The sequence below is a fragment of the Cyprinodon tularosa genome, unplaced genomic scaffold, assembly GCF_016077235.1.
Source record: "Cyprinodon tularosa strain WSP-4 unplaced genomic scaffold, ASM1607723v1 ctg1339, whole genome shotgun sequence".
In the NCBI taxonomy this organism is placed as follows: domain Eukaryota; kingdom Metazoa; phylum Chordata; class Actinopteri; order Cyprinodontiformes; family Cyprinodontidae; genus Cyprinodon; species Cyprinodon tularosa.
In genome coordinates, this window is record NW_024038157.1 from 18,804 (window position 1) to 41,073 (window position 22,270).

The window sequence follows — 22,270 nt, forward strand, 5'->3', positions numbered from 1 at the left end:
AGTCACCACCTGGTCACCATCTAGTCACCATCTGGTCACAATCTGGTCACCACCTGGTCACCATCTGGTCACCACCTAGTCACCACCTGGTCACCATCTGGTCACCATCTGGTCACAATCTGGTCACCACCTGGTCACCATCTGGTCACCACCTAGTCACCACCTGGTCACCACCTGGTCACCAGCTGGTCACCACCTGGTCACCATCTGGTCACCACCTGGTCACCATCTGGTCACCACCTAGTCACCACCTGGTCACCACCTGGTCACCATCTGGTCACCACCTGGTCACCATCTGGTCACCAGCTGGTCACCATCTGGTCACCATCTCATCACCATCTAGTCACCACCTAGTCACCAGCTGGTCACCACCTGGTCACCAGCTGGTCACCATCTGGTCACCATCTCATCACCATCTAGTCACCACCTAGTCACCACCTGGTCACCAGCTGGTCACCACCTGGTCACCATCTGGTCACCATCTAGTCACCATCTGGTCACCATCTAGTCACCATTTGGTCACCATCTAGTCACCATCTGGTCACCAGGACTCACAGATTCGTGTATATATATATTTATTTGTTTGGTGTTCATGTCACTGAGGATTAGAACCTGGTGAAATGCCTTTTCTGGCCTCAGGATATTTTTCATCTCTTTAGGCTTCAGAGGTTTTCTTGGATGATTGATGCCTGAGTTTCCTTTATGGATCAATAAATCAATAGCAATTTGAATAAAGATGGTGTTGTGCTGTTTAGGTTTGCTAAATAAATTAGATTTGGTTAATGTTCCTTTCCAAGAGGTTGACTTTCCTGTGTCTGTTTTTTTATTTGCATAATTAAAATTCAACCAATTAATATTCAAACATTTAGCAAGTTTAGAGTAACTGACTTATATGTGGAAAAAGCTCCTAAATAAGAATGAAAACTCTAACTTTCTCTCTCTGCTGTTATTCTACATTTTACGTATTTTAATTAGTTTATTCCTTCTCCGGATGATCTCACCGCTCGCTGTCTTATCTTCCAGGTCTCCTGTGATGGCGGGGGGGCTGTTTGCTGTGGACAGAAAGTGGTTCTGGGAGCTGGGGGGATACGACACTGGTCTGGAGATCTGGGGAGGGGAGCAGTACGAGATTTCCTTCAAGGTGAAAAATAAAACACTTGTGCAGACATTTAAGCTGTGTGAACAAATACTACTGAACATCCTCTCTGTTTTGAAGCAGGAAGTGCGTACGCAGGCCTGTCACAATTTACATAATTTACCTTTTTCCCATTATCTGATCTGACAGCATTCGTTTTATGTAATGCTTTTCTTTCAGCCATCTAAAAGTGAATCAATGATAATGGTAAAAAAGTGAACATCCATCAGTTTTCATGTCATGTTCCACCATTTGTGGCCCCTGAATTAGTTTAATTGGCAGCCAGTGTCTATCTGAAGGCACTTAACTTATATCCTTGGACTGACTGAATTTTAATGAATGTCTACAGACATAAACATCAGGAAATTAGCTGTAGAACCAGAGCCCGCAGCATTGCTTTGCTGGAAGCCATTTTGGTTTGATGCCAAATTGAAAAGGAGAGCCAATAATTTGAAGGAGGCTTTAAGCTTGATTTGCAGCAAGGTGGCGGTTAAAGGTGCCAATAACACAAATTTCAGGGAAATAGGAGGATTAGGAATCTTCTTCTTTCTTCTGTCTTTTTTTTTTTGCATATCTGAACCAAAGAGTTTTTATAGCATCAATCCTCAGGAAAAGATGGGGAGAGAGAAAGCTTGCAGGTTTAAACGCAGAGCTTTCCTAACGCTGTGACCGGCTCAGGTTGTGCACAGGAGGCCAAGTAGCAGATTGATCTTCCTAGTTTTAATAAATAAGATAAAACTCCTTTTTTAGGATATTTTAGAAACCGTTTCATCCAGAGCTTATTAGTGTTTAACCCATTTAGGCCTAAAACGCCTGGAAAAAACACCTTAAAAACCTATGGCCGATTTTAAAAAATACCCCTAAAACCTGAAGTTTTTCTGTAAATTCAGCAACTGTGTCAACGCCTACATTATTGATATCTCAGCTTCTGTAGCAGATAGAACTCAAAATATATTTTATCTTTGAAATTCTTCCAAAAAAAAAAAATGTGAAAAGCAGTAATCAAAAAAAAAAAAATTCAACCTTTTATTTTTTCCATATGTCATGTCTTCATTGAGAATGTGCAATATAAAACGTTTTCAAAATAAAGAACAAACATTACATAAATAACTATCTGATGATTACTTATTAACAGTATTATTATGCATAATAATGCATATGTCTGTGTTATAAATTGCATACAACCTACCTCCAGATGGCCACAAATCTGTCCCGGGACATATTTTGGGGGAACTGCGTCCTGAAGAGAGGTTTACATACACAGCCCAATAAATGTCTTCATCTCCGTCACAGTCACGGGTGACCACTTTGCCATCTTTGCTCTTGTTGGAGTTTGGTTTGTTTGGTCACTGTACCTATTCATCTCTGTAACTAGATGCATCCAAAGTTCTTCATTAAAAATATGCTCAAATGCCTGCAACGGTGTGGCGTCTGCAGGCAAATCAACTTTCACTCCAGGTGTGCAGTTGAAAACACTCCGTGCATTGCGGTGGTAGTTCGATTGGTTCAGCGCGTTCAAAGTCATCATTTTCATCTATACCGTCATCAAAGCCGACACACTCCTCAAAATCACTGCCTTCCGACAACTCTTCTCTGTCAAACTCCTCCATGTTTGCTTGAAAAAAACTTCTTTCTTCTTGCTTGACTTATATGCTCTCCCGGCGTCAATGGTAGAATTACGCAACAGCGCCCCCGGCTTGAATGGTAGAAATGCGGTAATGCTTTCCCGGCCTAAATGGGTTAAGACTTTTTGAGCAGCATTCTGTGTTCAGCTCCAGAGCCGGGTACGAAGCGTTGAAGGGTCCAGCTTTCACATCCATCATACTCTGAGCTCCGTATTAGATGATGTTTCTGTCTGGCGCTTCAGCATGAATTATTCTGTAAGCGCTTGTGACTCGTCTCGGCGGCCGCTGTCAGAAAGCTCTGGACAAACACACAACAACCCTTCAGGATAATTCGATTATGCTCCCAACAACTAAGGACTTTTGTCGTCTCACTCAATTAAGCACAGAAGTCTTTGCAGAGAAGGTGGATTTGATGGGACACATGCTGCACTGATTGTTCTTTTAAATACATTTTCCTACACTCTGCATTTCTGGGAGAGAAACCTTTTGTCAAAAATTGAATTTACTGTCAAATCTCTTTTAGCTCTTCCCACTTCTTACCTATGCTTGGTGACTCATTACTAATAGGAAGTGAATGAAAGTGACTCAGTTATCCATGAAGTCACTTACTGTAGAGGATTAACTTCTGAAGGTAATTTCTCTGATCCAATTAAACACAAACTCTGATAAGCCAACAAAGAAACATCAACAAAGCAGGCTTTGCCCTGCGTTACTGCGCTGAATACAGAATAGAGATTTTATTTCAAAATAATTCATATCAGTCTTAACGTTGGTCCAAGCTTTGACAAAGTAGACTTTATTCTTCCAATAAACCCTCATTATGCAGCATAAACTAGTTTTATTTTTTTATAATGTGGCTTGCTTTTAAAAATATCCATCCCTACTTTATGTAATCAAAGATGCAAAACATTTCTTACAACATAAAAGACGAATAGATGAATAAATGGGCTGATAAATTGTTATTAATCTCTAAAGGTTGCAGGAGTAGAAATCTAGATTTCATCGTGTTGTTTTTGTCAGGTTGGAGGTTTGCAAACAGAAGGAAGCAATTTGTCCAAAAAAGACCTTCTAAGGTCGGCTTATAGTGCAGCAAAAAAACGCTGCTTGTTTCTGATTGGGAGCAAAAAGCTTCATGTTCTTATATCTCCATCATAACCACCAAACAGCATTAAATCAGGACTTCACTCCGTTTTCTAAAATACCTTCAGACACCCGTCCAGGAGCCTTCATCATCTCGGTTGGACTCCTGGATTGGTGTCAAAATGTCTTCAGTAAAAAAGGTCATTATGGGAAAGATTTCTGCCTGTTCTGTTGAATAACTCAGGATTTACACATTATGCTGTCACAGTATTACATCATGTCTTCCAACAACATTCAACCTTTGATAAATAATCGGGATGAATCATTCAGACCCTCGACTTTAAAAAGCTCAGAGGCTGTTTTTCCCATTTAGGCCAATTCCACATGTTTTATTATTTTCACAGCGCCTATAGTAGATGTTAACTTTTGTGCAGATCAATAACTGCAACCAAGGGCAACCAAACGAGCCGCATTTGGATTTCTGTAGTTTTACTGCCAATAAAATAATATCTTTTTATCATTCAGAAGTTTTCCTTACAAAGGATTTGATAGAGACAGTTCATAAACAAAAGTATGAGAAATAGCCTGTTCTCAGTTTTAAAGACATTCATCAATGAATCGTGTCATACAAGCAGTGAGAGTAGAGCAGAAAATTTTAAAGCACGGTGTGAGCATCCTTCTGCTGAGGCTAACCGGGGCTTTAAGGAGACAGAATCAGACATAGAAGAAGATAGAAGCCGTGATGGATAACGGTAAACCTGCCCCATCGGAGGCTCGTTTAGGAACAAAACAGTTCAGCAGATGAGAAGGTTTCATTTTCCATTAGGGTGAAAGAAAGAACATGGAGTAAAAACTAAGCCCACAGCTATGTCTAGGAGAGAAACAGGACTAAGCACTGGAAGAAAGGCCATATTTTATTAACAGCAACATCCCAGCTTAGAACCAGGATAATACTTTGCAGGATATTCTTATTTTTTGATGCAATGTTAGTTGTGCCATCAAATACAACTAAAAGTAAGAATAGTTTTTAACAAAATAGGAATTAATATCTTTAGAAAAACAGAACTGAGATAAAAAAAAAGTATGAAGCATACAATAAAGGTGAGTTTGCTGCTTTGCTTTTCTTAACCACCAAGTCTACCTGCAAATCAAAACTCTGTTTTTAATCAATGGCTACTTCCAGGTGTTTCTACTGTGGCATCAGCTCCACTGAGCCGGACCAAGCTTCTGTACTAGGATGGGAAAAATCAGAGAAGTTGGGAGTTGAACTAACAGATGATGCAGATAATACCAGGAGATTAAAGGGGTCCCTATGTCCTCCAGCAGTCTAAGCCTATAGCAGCAGAACTATAGAGATAGCTCAGGATAACCTGAGCCACTCTAACTAGAAGCTTTATCAAAAAGGAAAGTTTTAAGCCTAGCCTTAAAAGTAGACAGGTTGTTATTTAGGCTTTATACATTAGAAGGACAGTTTATAAATCTTCTTGAACTGAAAGACATTAGAAATGTTTGTAAAATGTTTTCTTTATAAACAGCAGTTTTCTCTGCAGAGTTTATAAAGTCTGTGTCCTTTTCCGTAGCATTAGCTTTGCTAGTTTTTGGGCTGACTGTGTTTACTGCACTCATCAGTCTGCTGTTTTATATAAACATTTTCATCAGCTAGTCTTTGCCATTTCATTTCTGAGCTGTTTGTACTTGAAAAGCTCGCTCCTCTCCTCTGAATTGGCTTTCAAATTTCAATTCTAGCCTCTTATTCTTCTAAGAGCAATTGACTTTTCCTCGCTCAGCTGTGTGTAATTTAAGTGTTGAACCATTTCAATAATGCTGCAATCACAGATTGTGGTTTGTAGATATCTGAAGGGTGCCAGAAATGACTCCAAGTCTTCACCTCTGTCTCTACTTTTGAGTTGGATACTTTTATTTCTTTCTGCTGGTTCACATTATCCCATGCCAGAACCTCCTGTCCTGCTAATCTTGTTCTTTTAGATCTAACTGCCGTTAGCCTTTTCGTTATTCTGTGCTGCGTTTTCTATAATCTCCAATCTGTTCCTCTGATGCACAAATAAAACAACATTTTCTGATGCAGATCTCTGCTGACTCCCCTCCCTTTATGTCACTCCAGGTATGGATGTGTGGCGGTCGGATGGAGGACATCCCCTGCTCACGGGTGGGACACATCTACAGGAAATACGTCCCCTATAAAGTTCCAGGGGGGGTCAGTTTGGCAAGGGTGAGACTCATCATTTACCTTCATGTTGATTTCAATAGATGGACAGAGAGCTGGTTTCCATTTACAGTCATTTATTTGCATCTCAGTGTTTTATGTTTAGATATTATTTCATGTTTGACCTAAAGTTGGTAGAATGTGTTTGTAGAAATATTATCCATTAATTATTTTATGCATTCGACTTTGGTAAAAGTCTAGCTTTTTGTGTAGCACCTTTAATATGACTTAAAAAGATAAAAAACACAAAAAAGGAAAAATAAAAGCTAATTAAATAAAAAAAAACAGAAAAAAAAATAAACTCATTATAATGGAAAAATTATAAAAGTAAAAAATAACCTTGAATTTCTACAAGTTGTAGGAGAAAAGATTTATGTTTAAATTTCCAGTAATAAAAAAAAAACTTTGCAAACTTCTTTTCCATTTTTCTGGAAAGTGTTTAGAATGTAAGTGAAACAAAATGAAAATAGTGAAAAATCATATTTGGCCAAAATGCTGCTTTCTGTTCATTTCATTATAATCAATTTAAAGCATAAAGCGAAACTAAAAGTCGCAGGTGACCTTAGACCTGGAATCGCCAACCCTGATTTGCCTCAAATCCGATTTATACCCTTCTGTGGAAGTTCTAGTACCATGATGGCTGGAAGTCAGATGTAATGCTAGGTCATGTTCGTAGGGGGCGCTGTGGAGAGTGCACCAAATATTGGCCTTGATTCCTGTTTGTTTTTCGCTGGTTGGAGATAACACAACGCAAACATAATGGAGCTGAAATCCGGTGTGGATCCTGACAACAACTTTAGTTTCGATGCTTCACACATGCAAACATGCAGGAAAGATATTTTGATAGCGTTTAATCCCTGATCCATTAAGTCTATGAATTGTCCATTTAAAGCCTGTAAGTCCAAAGCTTTGATTAAAAATGGCTGACTTCCTGTGGAGGTGGGACCATTGGAACAAGAGGCCTTTTTATGGGTCTTGGTAAATTAATCCGCAGTAAAAGTTCAGCCTGGAGACAAAAAAACTTTTCATTTATGAGGAGAAGTCTGAATTTGGCCCCGCCCATATTCATTAATGCAGACATAAAATCTTTCAATCACTTTGACCCCCAATGTCTGTATGAGGAATTTAAAGTCTGTCCCTCAGAAGCTTCAGATGGAGTTAATTCAAACACAACACATCAGTAGATGAGAGAAATGTGGAGTTTAGACCAACGCTGTAGTAGAGTTTAGTTAGAGGTTCCGGTTGGTTAGAACATTGTACCAAATCTCAGTCCTCAAGATGGCCGACTTTCTGTTGGTGGAAAAGTCGGACATTAATAGACGTTTTGTTTGCCCCCGGAAAGTTCTGTCAACTTTTTCAAAACCCTTAAAATGCAGAAATGCTTGTAGCTGAATATTAATGATTACGGCTGATTTAGCTGAACATGTGACTGAACCTATAGACCTCTGATGCATGAATCAAACACAGTGGAGACCTGTATCAATCATATTATAATATATATATTAACATCTTCCTTTTCAATTTAAGCAGGGTGTGTGTACCTGGCTTTCAGTCAGAGAACCGGAGGAGAACTTCCTGCAGGCTTTGGCTGCAGAGCTGCGTTTGACTCCCTCTAGGGGGAGGGAGGAGCTCACTCCCACCTGTTTTCACGTATTAATCCTAAAGTCTCCAACAACACAAAGTCACAAAGTTGCTAAAGGGATTGGAAGTCTTTAAGTATAGTGACTAAGTTGGAAACTTTCTGCATTTTATCATCAGGTTGTTTTTTTTGCCCTGCTCTGCAGACTGAAGGTTTGAATCTCCATAAAGTTTGCAACGTTGTCCTCTGCAGGGAGCGGCTTTCTGAAGCGTCATCAGTTACCGACGGATCAAAGACCAAACATTGTGCAGAGGCACTGCTGCTGGTGGATGCTGCGTTACAGGCTTCTGTTAAACTGCTTATTTCTGAGGATGTTTGAGAAAACTACAGATTAAAGAAGTAAATAGAATCCAACTCCCCAAAGTGGCTGTTCTGCCTTCCACCAGGGGCAGATTTAGGAACTCTGGGGCCCTAGGCAAATACAGGCAGGGGCCCCTCTAAATGGAGAAGAAAACACATAGCACTAAGCTCAGTTAGCTGATTGCTCCTTCCTGTGTTTCCAAAAAGGCCAAAGTAAATAACCCAGTCCTTCTTTTCACTGTAGACAAGCCATGATCTGCTTATCTGTTCTCCATTTTTCATTTGGATGAAATAATAGCTGCATGAATCATGACAGCAGACAAGATAGAGGAGAGCAGGAGGCGGGGTTACCAATCTACTCGCTCTGGAGAGCAGAGTTCGCTGCTTTTAGATGTCGTCTCCAAAGTCTCCAGAAAAAAGTCTCTAGATTTGGCGCTAGGAGCTTTTTAGAAATCAAAGTGCTAGAGGGGTCTGAAAAGTGGCTAAATATAGCGACTAAAGCGCTAAGTTGGCAACACTGCTCTTTGCATGGTTTGTTTTCAAATGGTTTGCTGCTGTCTGTTTGGACCTTTCTGAACATGTGCAGCAAATGGACTGATCCAATATGGTGGACACTGAGGGGGGGGCTGAGACACACTTAATATTATCAGCGTTCTGATGGTATTTTAGCCAAAGGATTTTTATCAAAAACATCATTAATGTGCAGAAATAAGGAATAGTTATATTAACCAAACATGGAAACAGAGTTTTATGGGACCAGAGTTGGAACATGGATCAGTGGCTGATTGATCAGTATTTCATGTGTTCTCAGCCTAAGAAGGAAAATGGCGGCATTCTAGGCTTTATTATGGTACTGCAGTAATAATATTAATGGCACAGCTTGTTTTAGGCTCGTTTCTGCCATTAATGATGAAAGTTGCTGCAGATATATTTTATAGGGCTACGTCTGTCCCAATGAGTTTATGCAGACAACGGCAAACCACATTCTGCACACAGATTAAAGGCACAGTGCACTAATAAGCATGCTGCTGTTGTGGAATGTGGAAAAATATATACCAAAGAAAAGCTAAAAAGATAAAATTATGTATTATTTAAGAATAGTTGCAGTGACAATGGGATATAAAATCATCATAATTGGTATTTGTTATCCTCGTTGGCAACGTCATGAAAAAAAGCAACATTTATGATTGGAAATGTGTCGTTTTACATGATCTCTGAATATTACAAAAATGTATTATTAAAAGAATGTGGTAATTATTTACTTTGCTTTCCCTAAAGGTAAACTTAGAATAACCTTTTTAAAAGTCCTTTTTGTTGCAGTTGGACAGAGCGGTTGATGCAGGGATGTTTGCTGATGGCAGCGTGATCTGTGCGCTGCTGTGGACGCATGTGTTAGAGCCTGTAGACGTAGTGACCTTATGAGAGGAATGAAAAGTTAACATAACAAACAGTGAATCTGAGCGGATGGGAGAGATTCATAAGGCGAGTTAGTTTAACTGACTGGGGTCAATATAACAGGTTGGACAGAAGAGAGAAGCCAGAGTGAAGAGGCTGAGGATGGAGGTGGGTGTCAGGGGTGGTTAATCTGTTCAACATGGTGATTTTAAGGCCTGGAGAACATCCTGTATAAATGCAGCTCAGGTTGAACGGCTTACAGACAAAGAGCTGAACTATCTGAAAGAAGCAAAACATCCTAGAAACTTGACAGAGAATAAGAAATGCGTCTGAAACTACTTCTGCAGAGAAGACGGGAGGATATCCAAGGCTTTGGTTATGTGCCGCCTGAGGATCCATAGGAGCCAGAAAAAATAAAAAGGTTCAAACTTGTTTGTGAGGAAAAAATACAAATAATGATAATTAAAAAAAGTCTTTTCATTTAGCAACATTTTTAGATGCGTTTTGTGATGGAAATCAGGCGGAGAGATGTTGGTGGTGACAGGGGTCCTTTGGATCCTGAGATACGATCGTCTTTCATCCAGTGAATAAAGTCAGTCTGACAGAAATCAGCACAGAGTTCAAATGAAAAAAACACTTTTATCTTTTCTCTCCATCAACACTTAAAAAAACAAACTCCTGTTTAAATATTCTCTTTTAGTCCAGTGTTGTTTTACGTTAAGAGAGTTAAGGGTGTGAGTTTTATTCAACAAGATGAAATAACAATTAGCAGGTCGTCGTTCAGACGCTTAAAATGCATTACTACTTACACTACTTACAATGCTACACTACTGCACTACTACTTACTAGACTAGAATAAAACAGTTTTAGGTTTTACTCGACTAAAACCGACTAAAACTATCCCATATCTCAATGACTAAAATGTGACCAAAACTAATAATATCTTATATTATTAGTTTTAATAATAAACGTCTGCAGCAGCCAGGGCTAACGTTAGCCCGTCTGCAGCAGTCCTCTCTCTGCATAGCCGTGTGTGAAGCACCGCTGGCTCTGATGGAGGTTTGATTGTTTTATTTGGTAAAATGTTCATTTGATTTGTGTTAATCTGACTGTGTTCATTATTATTCCTCCACTAAATAAAAAAAGTCATAATTTATTATAATCTAGAGACTATTAATAACAGGAGGTGAAATGCAGCTCTAGAAGAGCAGAGCGTGTGGTGATGTCATCAGTACGCTTCTGTTCCAGCTGACCCAGATTGATTCTGCGTGCTCCTGTTCTCCCAGAGTCCAGACTTTCCTGGGTTCTTCTTAAGAACATGATGGCGAGAACATGAGTCCGTACTCACGTTGTTGTGAACTGAGAAGCAGGACTGTTTTAGTCACGTTAGACATTAGCTTGATAGCGTGCTTTCACAGGTTTATACCAGCAGTGCTTGAATTCTTTGTTTCATCTTGGCTTTAGTGTTCACTGCTCCAAACATCCCAACTTTGCATTTTTGTTGTAATTTATCTAAATATATTTGAATCTGGATTCTTGAGTTTGTATTGTTGGAGCATTTCTAAGTTGTAGAAGTTTAAAGTAAATAATCTTCCTGTCCCATTTCAGTATAAAAGTCTTTGAGCATGTCTCAGTGAGGAAGCATATTTCTCCTATAACTGCTACAGTCAGCAGGTCCCTCTAGCAGCCGCTGCGGTTGTGAATCTGAAATCCTCCAGACGGCTTTGCTGACAGCCTGTGTGGATCACAGGATCCTGTGAATGCAGTCAGCCTGCTGGGAAAAGCAGGCGCTGCTCTCAGGTTCAGCTAAAGTAGCTGAGAGCTTTAGTTTGGCTGCAGGCAATGAGCCGTGCTGCAGGGTCTCTGTGTGGCTGGAAGCACTTTCCCAAAACATCTGTAGCTGTGAGGCTGGAGGAGATGTTTTTATTCTGCCCTGGGAGCATTGCTGAGCCCAGATTATTCTTCCTTTCATCGTTCGTACCTCTAAGGCTTCAGCCTGTTCTCCTAAACATGCAGGCACGCTTCAGAAGCAGCTCCTTCCTCTAATCCTTTACATTAATAAAGCTTCAAGTGCTTGAATCTCTAATTACCCTGGTGGATTGTTTCTACATGGGAATTTGAAGCCAAATTTGGAATCTAGTCATTTGATACAGTAATATTTACACTCAGATGTTCATATTGCCAGAATTTATTAAAGAGATAACATCGCTTTGTTTGTAGAATGTTTCTAAAATTAGTTCTAATATCAATTTAGGTTAATTTCAAATTTTTTTAAACTTACACTGCCGCTGATTAAACACTGATTATTTATATCTGGTATTAATTTTTGTTAAATTAAGTAATAATGTTTAATGTTATTAAAAATGACTTCTCATTAATTAGGAAATAAACACATAAAACTAATCAGAGAAGTTTGCCTCACTTAAAGGTGTTTCTCTGCACTGTACAGCAGAAGCAGGTAATAGTTGTTTCAATCTTGCTGTAAATAAATCAGACGTCTCCTTAGTTTGGAGATCAGACGGTTTATATTAAAAAATCTTTACTTCTGTGTCTTAAATCTGAAGCAAATGGATTCTGTTCCTCTCCCGTCTCTCTCAGGCTATCGGACCTTGATAGTTGAATAAACTCTAACTGCCTTTGATCTTAAAAGAGGACTTTAGACCCCTGAGTTACCGTCCAGTTTCTCCTTAGCATTGGACATTATTTTCTAAACCTGCCCGTATGTCAGAGGTAGCTTAGTGAAAGGATCAAATGTTTCCCAGGGCCTGAATTAACCTGTTATCTGTCAAGGCTGCTAATGTTACTGTTACGTCTACATCACTGTTTTCTTTGATTAAAATGTCTTATAATGATCGATACTTTAATACTATGTTTGAATGTAGCAGTCAGTTAATGGCCGTCCTCTTTGGCATGACCTTTACGGCTTACCGTCTTGGTCAGTCACTTAGGGACTGCTGGAATTTTCAGTCAGCGATCTTCTCCATGGTGTCTTCAAAGAAATTGCTTATTGTTGCTACAAAACTTATTTAAGCGATATTCATAAAAAGTAACAGAATTAAACTCTATATGTTTCTGTGTGTAAGGAGAAGGATTAATATAAAATGGCCGTAGCTGAATAATTCTGCTCTGATTTCAGAACCTGAAGCGTGTAGCAGAGGTGTGGATGGATGAGTACGCCGAGTACATCTACCAGCGGCGGCCCGAGTACCGCCACCTGTCAGCAGGAGACGTGACGTCGCAGAAGGAGCTACGCAGCAAACTCAACTGCAAGAATTTTAAGTGGTTCATGAGCGAGGTGGCCTGGGATCTGCCTAAACATTACCCGCCTGTGGAGCCCCCCGCTGCTGCATGGGGGGAGGTAAGCTTTCCTTTAGTTCACTGTTTAAGTTAGTTTGAATTAATAATCTAGAATAGATTTAAAGTTATAAAGATGTAATATTTTTGGCATCTCAGTCAAATGTTTTTTGTTGCCATCAAAACGCTTTGGGCTGAATTCCACCTGATGTTTCATTATTGGACTTCTGTTGGAGTCATGGACGTAATGAACGCCATGTTTGACCATGAGGAGGTCAGTCTGCGCACCTGACAGGCAACAGACCATGGGAGGCCATGGGAGACCATGGGAGGCCATGAGAGACCATGGGAGACCATGGGAAACCATGGGAGGCCATGAGAGACCATGGGTGGCCATGGGAAACCATGGGAGGCCATGGTCTCCCATGATCTCCTATGGTCTCCTATGGGCCACCCATGGAGGCCATGAGAGACCATGGGAGGTCATGGGAAACCATGTTTGACCATGAGGAGGTCAATCTGCGCACCTGACAGGCAACAGACCATGGGAGGCCATGGGAGACCATGGGAGGTCATGAGAGACCATGGGAGGCCATGAGAGACCATGGGAGGCCATGGGAAACCATGGGAGACCATGGGAGGCCATGAGAGACCATGGGAGGCCATGAGAGACCTTCGGAGGCCATGGGAAACCATGGGAGGCCATGAGAGACTATGGGTGGCCATGGGAAGCCATGGGAGGCCATGGGAAACCATGGGAGACCATGGGAGGCCATGAGAGACTATGGGTGGCCATGGGAAACCATGAGAGACTATGGGTGGCCATGAGAGACTATGGGTGGCCATGAGAGACTATGGGTGGCCATGAGAGACTATGGGTGGCCATGAGAGACTATGGGTGGCCATGAGAGACTATGGGTGGCCATGGGAAACCATGGGAGGCCATGGGAAACCATGGGAGGCCATGAGAGACTATGGGTGGCCATGGGAAACCATGAGAGACTATGGGTGGCCATGAGAGACTATGGGTGGCCATGGGAAACCATGGGAGGCCATGGTCTCCCATGGTCTCCTATGGTCTCCTATGGGCCACCCATGGAGGCCATGAGAGACCATGGGAGACCATGGGAGGTCATGGGAAACCATGGGAGACCATGGGAGGTCATGGGAGACCATAGGAGACCCTGGGAAACCATGGGTGACCATGAGAGGCCATGAGAAACAATGGGTGGCCATGGGAGACCATGGGAGGCCATGAGAGACCATGGGAGGCCATGAGAGACCATGGGTGGCCATGGGAGACCATGGGAGGCCATGAGAAACCATGGGAGACCATGGGAGGCCATGAGAGACCATGGGAGGCCATGAGAGACCATGGGAGGCCATGAGAGACCATGGGTGGCCATGGGAGACCATGGGAGGCCATGAGAGACCATGGGAGGCCATGGGAGACTATGGGTGGCCATGGGAAACCATGGGAGGCCATGGTCTCCCATGGTCTCCTATGGTCTCCTATGGGCCACCCATGGAGGCCATGAGAGACCATGGGAGACCATGGGAGGTCATGGGAAACCATGGGAGGTCATGAGAGACCATGGGAGACCATGGGAGGTCATGGGAAACCATGGGAGACCATGGGAGGTCATGGGAGACCATAGGAGACCCTGGGAAACCATGGGTGACCATGAGAGGCCATGAGAAACAATGGGTGGCCATGGGAGACCATGAGAGACCATGGGAGACCATGGGAGGCCATGAGAGACCATGGGAGACCATTGGAGGCCATGAGAGACCATGGGAGACCATGGGAGGCCATGAGAGACCATGGGTGGCCATGGGAAACCATGGGAGGCCATGAGAGACCATGGGAGGCCATGGGAGACCATAGGAGACCCTGGGAAACCATGGGTGACCATGAGAGGCCATGAGAAACAATGGGTGGCCATGGGAGGCCATGAGAGACCATGGGAGACCATGGGAGACCATTGGAGATCATGGGAGACCATGGGTGGCCATGGGAGACCATTGGAGATCACGGGAGACCATGGGTGGCCATGGGAGACCATGAGAGACCATGGGAGGCCATGAGAGACCATGGGAGGCCATGAGAGACCATGGGAGGCCATGGGAGACCATGGGTGGCCATGAGAGACCATGGGAGGCCATGGGAGACCATGGGTGGCCATGAGAGACCATGGGAGGCCATGAGAGACCATGGGAGGCCATGAGAGACCATGGGAGACCATGGGTGGCCATGAGAGACCATGGGAGGCCATGGGAGACCATGGGTGGCCATGAGAGACCACGGGAGGCCATGAGAGACCATGGGAGGCCATGAGAGACCATGGGAGGCCATGGGAGACCATGGGTGGCCATGAGAGACCATGGTAGGTCATGGGAGACCATAGGAGACCATGGGAAACCATGGGAGGCCATGGGAGGCCATGAGAGACCATGGGAGGCCATGAGAGACTATGGGTGGCCATGGGAAACCATGAGAGACTATGGGTGGCCATGAGAGACTATGGGTGGCCATGGGAAACCATGGGAGGCCATGGTCTCCCATGGTCTCCTATGGGCCACCCATGGAGGCCATGAGAGTCCATGGGAGACCATGGGAGGTCATGGGAAACCATGGGAGACCATGGGAGGTCATGGGAGACCATAGGAGACCCTGGGAAACCATGGGTGACCATGAGAGGCCATGAGAAACAATGGGTGGCCATGGGAGACCATGGGAGGCCATGAGAGACCATGGGAGACAATGGGAGGCCATGAGAGACCATGGGTGGCCATGGGAGACCATGGGAGGCCATGAGAGACCATGGGAGACCATGGGAGGCCATGAGAGACCATGGGTGGCCATGGGAAACCATGGGAGACCATCGGAGGCCATGAGAGACCATGGGAGGCCATGAGAGACCATGGGTGGCCATGGGAGACCATGGGAGGCCATGAGAGACCATGGGAGGCCATGGGAGACTATGGGTGGCCATGGGAAACCATGGGAGGCCATGGTTTCCCATGGTCTCCTATGGTCTCCTATGGGCCACCCATGGAGGCCATGAGAGACCATGGGAGACCATGGGAGGTCATGGGAAACCATGGGAGGTCATGAGAGACCATGGGAGACCATGGGAGGTCATGGGAAACCATGGGAGACCATGGGAGGTCATGGGAGACCATAGGAGACCCTGGGAAACCATGGGTGACCATGAGAGGCCATGAGAAACAATGGGTGGCCATGGGAGACCATGAGAGACCATGGGAGACCATGGAAGGCCATGAGAGACCATGGGAGGCCATGAGAGACCATGGGAGACCATGGGAGGCCATGAGAGACCATGGGTGGCCATGGGAAACCATGGGAGGCCATGAGAGACCATGGGAGGCCATGGGAGACCATAGGAGACCCTGGGAAACCATGGGTGACCATGAGAGGCCATGAGAAACAATGGGAGGCCATGAGAGACCATGGGTGGCCATGGGAAACCATTGGAGACCATGGGAGACCATTGGAGATCATGGGAGGCCATGGGAGACCATGGGTGGCCATGAGAGACCATGGGAGGCCATGAGAGACCATGGGAGGCCATGGGTGGCCATGAGAGACCATGGTAGGTCATGGGAGACCATAGGAGACCATGGGAAACCATGGGAGGCCATGGGTGGCAATGGGAGGTCATAATGTTGATAGTTTATGTGGTTTTAGCATAATCTACACTGTAACCTAATGAATTCATAGAATAAACTAGTTTAAAGACATCAGACTTTATTAAGCATAACTCTGACTTGTTATTTTGACTGTTACAGGTGTTTGTCCAGATGTGCGTCTGTTAGATTATGTTTCTGTTAAGAACAGTTTTTAAATCCCGTACCTAATTGCTGCTTCTGCAGCTTCAGTGCTTTTCCTGGCTGTGATGTATCTACTGTGTGTCGCTGAAGGTCCGTAACGTCGGCAGCGGGTTGTGCTTGGAGAGCAAACACTTTGTGTCTGGAAGCCCCATCCGTCTGGAGAGCTGCGTGAAGGGCCGGGTGGACGTTAGCTGGAGTCATGGACAGGTACAACCTATCCCACTTTTACTGATTCATTTCATCTGAATGTTTACATTATTCATTCATTTCTTTTTGTTCAAAGTGGTTTTCATTACGCTTGTTAATTAATGTAAAAGTCGTTAGAAAGAATAAGCAGCTGGGATGAGGAGGGATCCCAGACAGGAACAGTTTCAGGGAGTTTTACTGGTTTTATCTTGTTTACTGGGAAACATTTGGCTTCTCTGCTGCCTCTGTGTTTCTAGGCTGCAGTTTAAAAGGCTTCTTGCTGTTTCTGAAGGTTAATTTCTGCCTCTGGTTCTGTTCTTTTCAGGAACTGGAATATCCTCAAGTATTTTAGCTTCCATCTTTTTTTATTTATTTATATTTGCATTTTTAGTTTGTATAATGATGATAATAGTTTCAGTTTTAAAGATTTACTACTTTTAGGTCAGTGTTAGTTTTGCCTATGTTCAGTCAGTATATTTAAGTTTGTTCTGCAGAACTTTAGGCGGCCTCTGCTCTCACATCTTTGCTGCAGGTAATTAATTTTCTTATCTCTGCCACATTAGGCGGCGTAGTTTAACAGCTTAAGACCTTCTTATCACTGTAGCTCAGTTAGTTAATTGGTCTCCGACAAAACATTTGTTTAGGATTAAGAGATATAATAAATGTTTCTGTATCTGCAGGCAGACCAGTGTTCTGACCCGGTTTGCTCTACAGGAAGGTTCTGTTCAGTTCAATACTTTACAGAAAAATAATTATAGAAGCAAAACATGAAAAATACATTAGATTCAAACTAATTCAAGCATTTCAGTTTAAGTTTAGGCGTAAAGTCACATACTTACACAGATAAATTACGTTTTATTTAGTTAAAACAGAATTAGGTAACATGAAATATCAGTTATAGGAAGGAGACACCCAAACCCTGCAGAATGGACTAGTTTGTATAGATATTAGAGTATAGATAGTAAGAAGTGTAGGTTTCAGTGAAAGCTAAACACTGGAAGCAGAGATGACTTTATAAGATAAACAATATCAGAGTTTAATGCGTGTTTAAAAGAAGCAGGAAACACCTGATCTTAGAGTTTTTCTTTCCAGGTCTCTGCTGCAGAATTTACTTCCTTATTTACTCACTAAACGTGTCTTTATGGTAAATACTGAAAAACTTAGTTTTTTACTAACAGATGGACCAGAAACAATAATAATATTACATAATAATGCAACAGGGCAACCTAATTTAATTGGAAAGCAATTGTATGCAGCTGGTGCAGAAATCTGTAAAGTCTTAGAACCGTATGAAACTGAATGAGCTCATGTTCCTGCTAATATATATTATATGATTACCAGAGAGCTGCTTCTTTATGCAATCAGGCTGATTTTAACCCAGTAAAGTTTTCAAACGTTTCCTCTTACTGCTCTGCTTTTAGCAGTTTCAGTCTAACTGCAGATCTAATTAAGAGTCCAGATTAAAACAACAATGTTCTGATGAGCGATCAGTTAAAACATTTTATAGGAAACCAGCTGCTAACATCTGAAGCAATGAAATATATTTAATGATGTGTCATTCTGCAGCTTTAGGTTTATTAACCTGATTCTTATAATAAACCTTTCAGTCTCTCTGACCAAACATTCCAGTAATAAAGTATGGATCTAACATTCGTCCGCACTGGTTTCACCTTCTTATTGTCTCTTTATGAATCATCCCTCTCAGCTAAACGGACATGAATGTCAAACACAGGCGAGGACTTCATTACCTCCTAAAGTCTCCAAAGGCTGGTGTTTGGAGAAGCTTTAAACTGAGCTCATAATGCAACCTTAATGGATTAAACGTCCCCTTAGTTTCCTGGAAGTCTCACAGCTTCCACAGTTTAATTGCTTTTGTCCAAAGAGCTTTTGTAGTTTTATTTGCGACATGTTTGCAAGTCGTTGTTTTTTGGCACGGAAGAGAAATGGGTTTGCTGGAAATCCCTCCAGGTCCCTCAGTGGATGATCTCCTCAGGTCTTTACAGAAGGAGAAATATGGGAGAGTCAGAGACGCTGCAGCTTCAAGCTTTAGATGAAAACCAGTAAAGTACTGGTGGATGGAGACCAGATGATCAAAGTCTGCTTTCCCAGATTGATTAGTCTGGATTCCTAATGGAGTCCTGCTTTCCTGCAGGTGTTCACCTTTGGCTGGAGAGAAGACATCAGGGTTGGTGACCCAATGCACACCAAGAAAGTCTGCTTTGATGCCGTTTCACACCACAGTCCTGTAACGCTGTACGACTGCCACGGCATGAGGGGAAACCAGCTGTGGCGCTACAGGAAGGTACGGCACGCCATTTGACTCTGAATACAGGGAAGGAATCAATAATGTGCAGCTTTATTCAGAGGCTTTAATGCATCTGGTGATGGTTTTCTCCTTACTCAGTTTAAAATTATACAGCAGCATTTATGTTATTATGCTAATTAGACAAACTGAAACTTTAATAGAATCTAGTTGAACCACCTTTGGCAGCAACCTTTGTTTTACTGTCTGTCCATCAATCATGATGTGGTAGAAGAATGTTGGTCATTTTATTCAATGAATTCAGCACCGATCCCTGAGGATCCCACCACAGTATGGGGGGGGGCACCTTCATTCATTTCCAGTCATTTTCCCCTAGTTTTCCTGCTGATGATGGAAGTTAGGCCAAGCTTTAGATGCACCTTATTCATAAACCTGCAACATCCACCCACTGATCTGACACGCTTCATCCCAGCTGGGGTGGTGAGGGGGGCTGGTGTCTATCTGCAGATTTCTACGGGTGAGGGAGGGGGTCCACCCTGGACAGGTCTCCAGTCCATCTCAGGGCAACACAGAGACAAACAACCATTCATTCACACCTAAGGAGGATTTAGAGAATCCAATGAACCTAACAGTCATGTTTTTGGACTGTGGGAGGAAGCTGGAGTACCCGGAGAGAACCCACCATGCTCAGGGAGAACATGCAAACTCCATGCAGAAAGACCCCGGGCCGGGAATGGAACCCAGAACCTTCTTGCTGCAAGGCAGCAGTGCTACCCACTGCTCAACATACTAATATATATATTTAGAGAAAATAAACGTTTTTTTTCTATATTTCCTGTCATCAATGTAAACAATATAATCAATATAAATGATAAATCTAGAGTCTAAAATAAAGCTCATCAGTCATTTTCTATATTTTTTTGCTTTATAAGCTCTAAGATCACTGGAGTCAATAAGATTAATTTTATTCTTTCATCCCTTTAAATGTTGGCTCATTATATTGCTGATGTCTTTCCATAGCTGCTCATACAGACCAACAGCTGCCTCTGCTGCTAAACTAAACGCCGGATCGTTCCTGATATTTTAGAGTCTGGAATAAATAAAATCATCTCTGAAATCTGTTAATAATCCATCAGAAAGTCTCACAGTCTTCCTTCCTGTCTGGTTTTCCAGGACAAAAGCCTCTATCACCCCGTCAGCAACAGCTGCGTGGACAGCAACGCCAACGAGAGGCGGATCTTCATGAACACCTGTGACCCTTCGTCCTCCAGCCAGCAGTGGATCTTTGAGAAAACTAACTCCACCGTTTTGGAGCACTTTAACCGTGGGATGAAGTGAGCGGCTCAGAGCGGAGAGTCCTGGAGCTGCTGGTGTAACCGGGGCCCCCCCTGTTTGCTTGGGGCGGAGCCTGTTTTTATTGCAAAGTTAGGAGAACTAAATCAAGATGTTGAATCCTGCAGGAAAGTTGAAGGAGAACCTGAAATTGTTCTTGATTGATGGTTTAAGTGATTTAAGGGGTTTTAGTTGTGCTTTGGCAGCGGGTCTGTCTAACTTCTGGTTTTGCTACTGAATCATCACCCCACCCCCACCCCCCCCCCATGTTCTGCCCTCACGTCTGTCTCTATCTCCCTGCATGGCTGCACCTTTGCCCCCCCTTTCCATTCTCTTCCTTTTAAATCCTCTCATGTCTCTGCAGCTCTGACAGCCTCCCTGGGGAGGGGGGGGGGGCTGGTTTGTTCAGAGCCAAAGTCATCCTGACACCCGGTGAAGCCGAGCAGAACCGCTCTGAAAATCAGCCAACAAATGGCTTCTCCTCCACAGCGCCTCCCTGCTCCACGCCTGCAGGCAGAGCTGCCAGGAGACCAGTCTGCCTCCTCCTGCACCTCCTCCAGCTTTATGCTCTGCCTCCTTCTGCACCTCCTCCAGCTTTATGCTCTGCCTCCTCCTGCACCTCCTCCAGCTTTATGCTCTGCCTCCTTCTGCACCTCCTCCAGCTTTATGCTCTGCCTCCTTCTGCACCTCCTCCAGCTTTATGCTCTGCCTCCTCCTGCACCTCATCCAGCTTTATGCTCTGCCTCCTTCTGCACCTCCTCCAGCTTTATGCTCTGCCTCCTTCTGCACCTCCTCCAGCTTTATGCTCTGCCTCTTCCTGCACCTCCTGCAGCTTTATCCTCTGCCTCCTCCTGCACCTCCTCCAGCTTTATCCTCTGCCTCCTTCTGCACCTCCTCCAGCTTTATGCTCTGCCTCTTCCTGCACCTCCTGCAGCTTTATCCTCTGCCTCCTTCTGCACCTCCTCCAGCTTTATCCTCTGCCTCCTCCTGCACCTCCTCCAGCTTTATGCTCTGCCTCCTCCTGCACCTCCTCCAGCTTTATGCTCTGCCTCCTCCTGCACCTCCTCCAGCTTTATGCTCTGCCTCCTTCTGCACCTCCTCCAGCTTTATGCTCTGCCTCCTCCTGCACCTCCTCCAGCTTTATCCTCTGCCTCCTCCTGCACCTCCTCCAGCTTTATGCTCTGCCTCCTTCTGCACCTCCTCCAGCTTTATTCTCTGCCTCCTTCTGCACCTCCTCCAGCTTTATGCTCTGCCTCTTCCTGCACCTCCTCCAGCTTTATGCTCTGCCTCCTTCTGCACCTCCTCCAGCTTTATGCTCTGCCTCCTTCTGCACCTCCTCCAGCTTTATGCTCTGCCTCTTCCTGCACCTCCTGCAGCTTTATCCTCTGCCTCCTCCTGCACCTCCTCCAGCTTTATCCTCTGCCTCCTTCTGCACCTCCTGCAGCTTTATGCTCTGCCTCTTCCTGCACCTCCTGCAGCTTTATCCTCTGCCTCCTTCTGCACCTCCTCCAGCTTTATGCTCTGCCTCTTCCTGCACCTCCTGCAGCTTTATCCTCTGCCTCCTTCTGCACCTCCTCCAGCTTTATGCTCTGCCTCTTCCTGCACCTCCTGCAGCTTTATCCTCTGCCTCCTTCTGCACCTCCTCCAGCTTTATGCTCTGCCTCTTCCTGCACCTCCTGCAGCTTTATCCTCTGCCTCCTTCTGCACCTCCTCCAGCTTTATCCTCTGCCTCCTCCTGCACCTCCTCCAGCTTTATCCTCTGCCTCCTCCTGCACCTCCTCCAGCTTTATGCTCTGCCTCCTTCTGCACCTCCTCCAGCTTTATCCTCTGCCTCCTTCTGCACCTCCTCCAGCTTTATGCTCTGCCTCCTTCTGCACCTCCTCCAGCTTTATGCTCTGCCTCTTCCTGCACCTCCTGCAGCTTTATCCTCTGCCTCCTCCTG

At 44.0% G+C, this 22,270-nt stretch overlaps 1 protein-coding gene across 1 annotated transcript in view; it reads left to right on the forward strand.

Annotated features, from left to right (window-relative positions):
• The window catches only part of LOC119778471 (polypeptide N-acetylgalactosaminyltransferase 10-like), a 38,217-nt gene extending 17,235 nt beyond the window's left edge, over window positions 1-20,982 (forward strand). Inside the window, exons 3-8 of the mRNA XM_038277684.1 lie at window positions 1,024-1,141; window positions 5,963-6,070; window positions 12,535-12,756; window positions 16,638-16,754; window positions 18,886-19,035; window positions 20,170-20,982. Of these exons, the coding sequence (XP_038133612.1) occupies window positions 1,024-1,141; window positions 5,963-6,070; window positions 12,535-12,756; window positions 16,638-16,754; window positions 18,886-19,035; window positions 20,170-20,334 (880 nt within the window). The 3' untranslated portion in view covers window positions 20,335-20,982. The remainder of the gene's footprint in view (window positions 1-1,023; window positions 1,142-5,962; window positions 6,071-12,534; window positions 12,757-16,637; window positions 16,755-18,885; window positions 19,036-20,169) is intronic.
• Window positions 20,983-22,270: the final 1,288 nt, after the last annotated feature.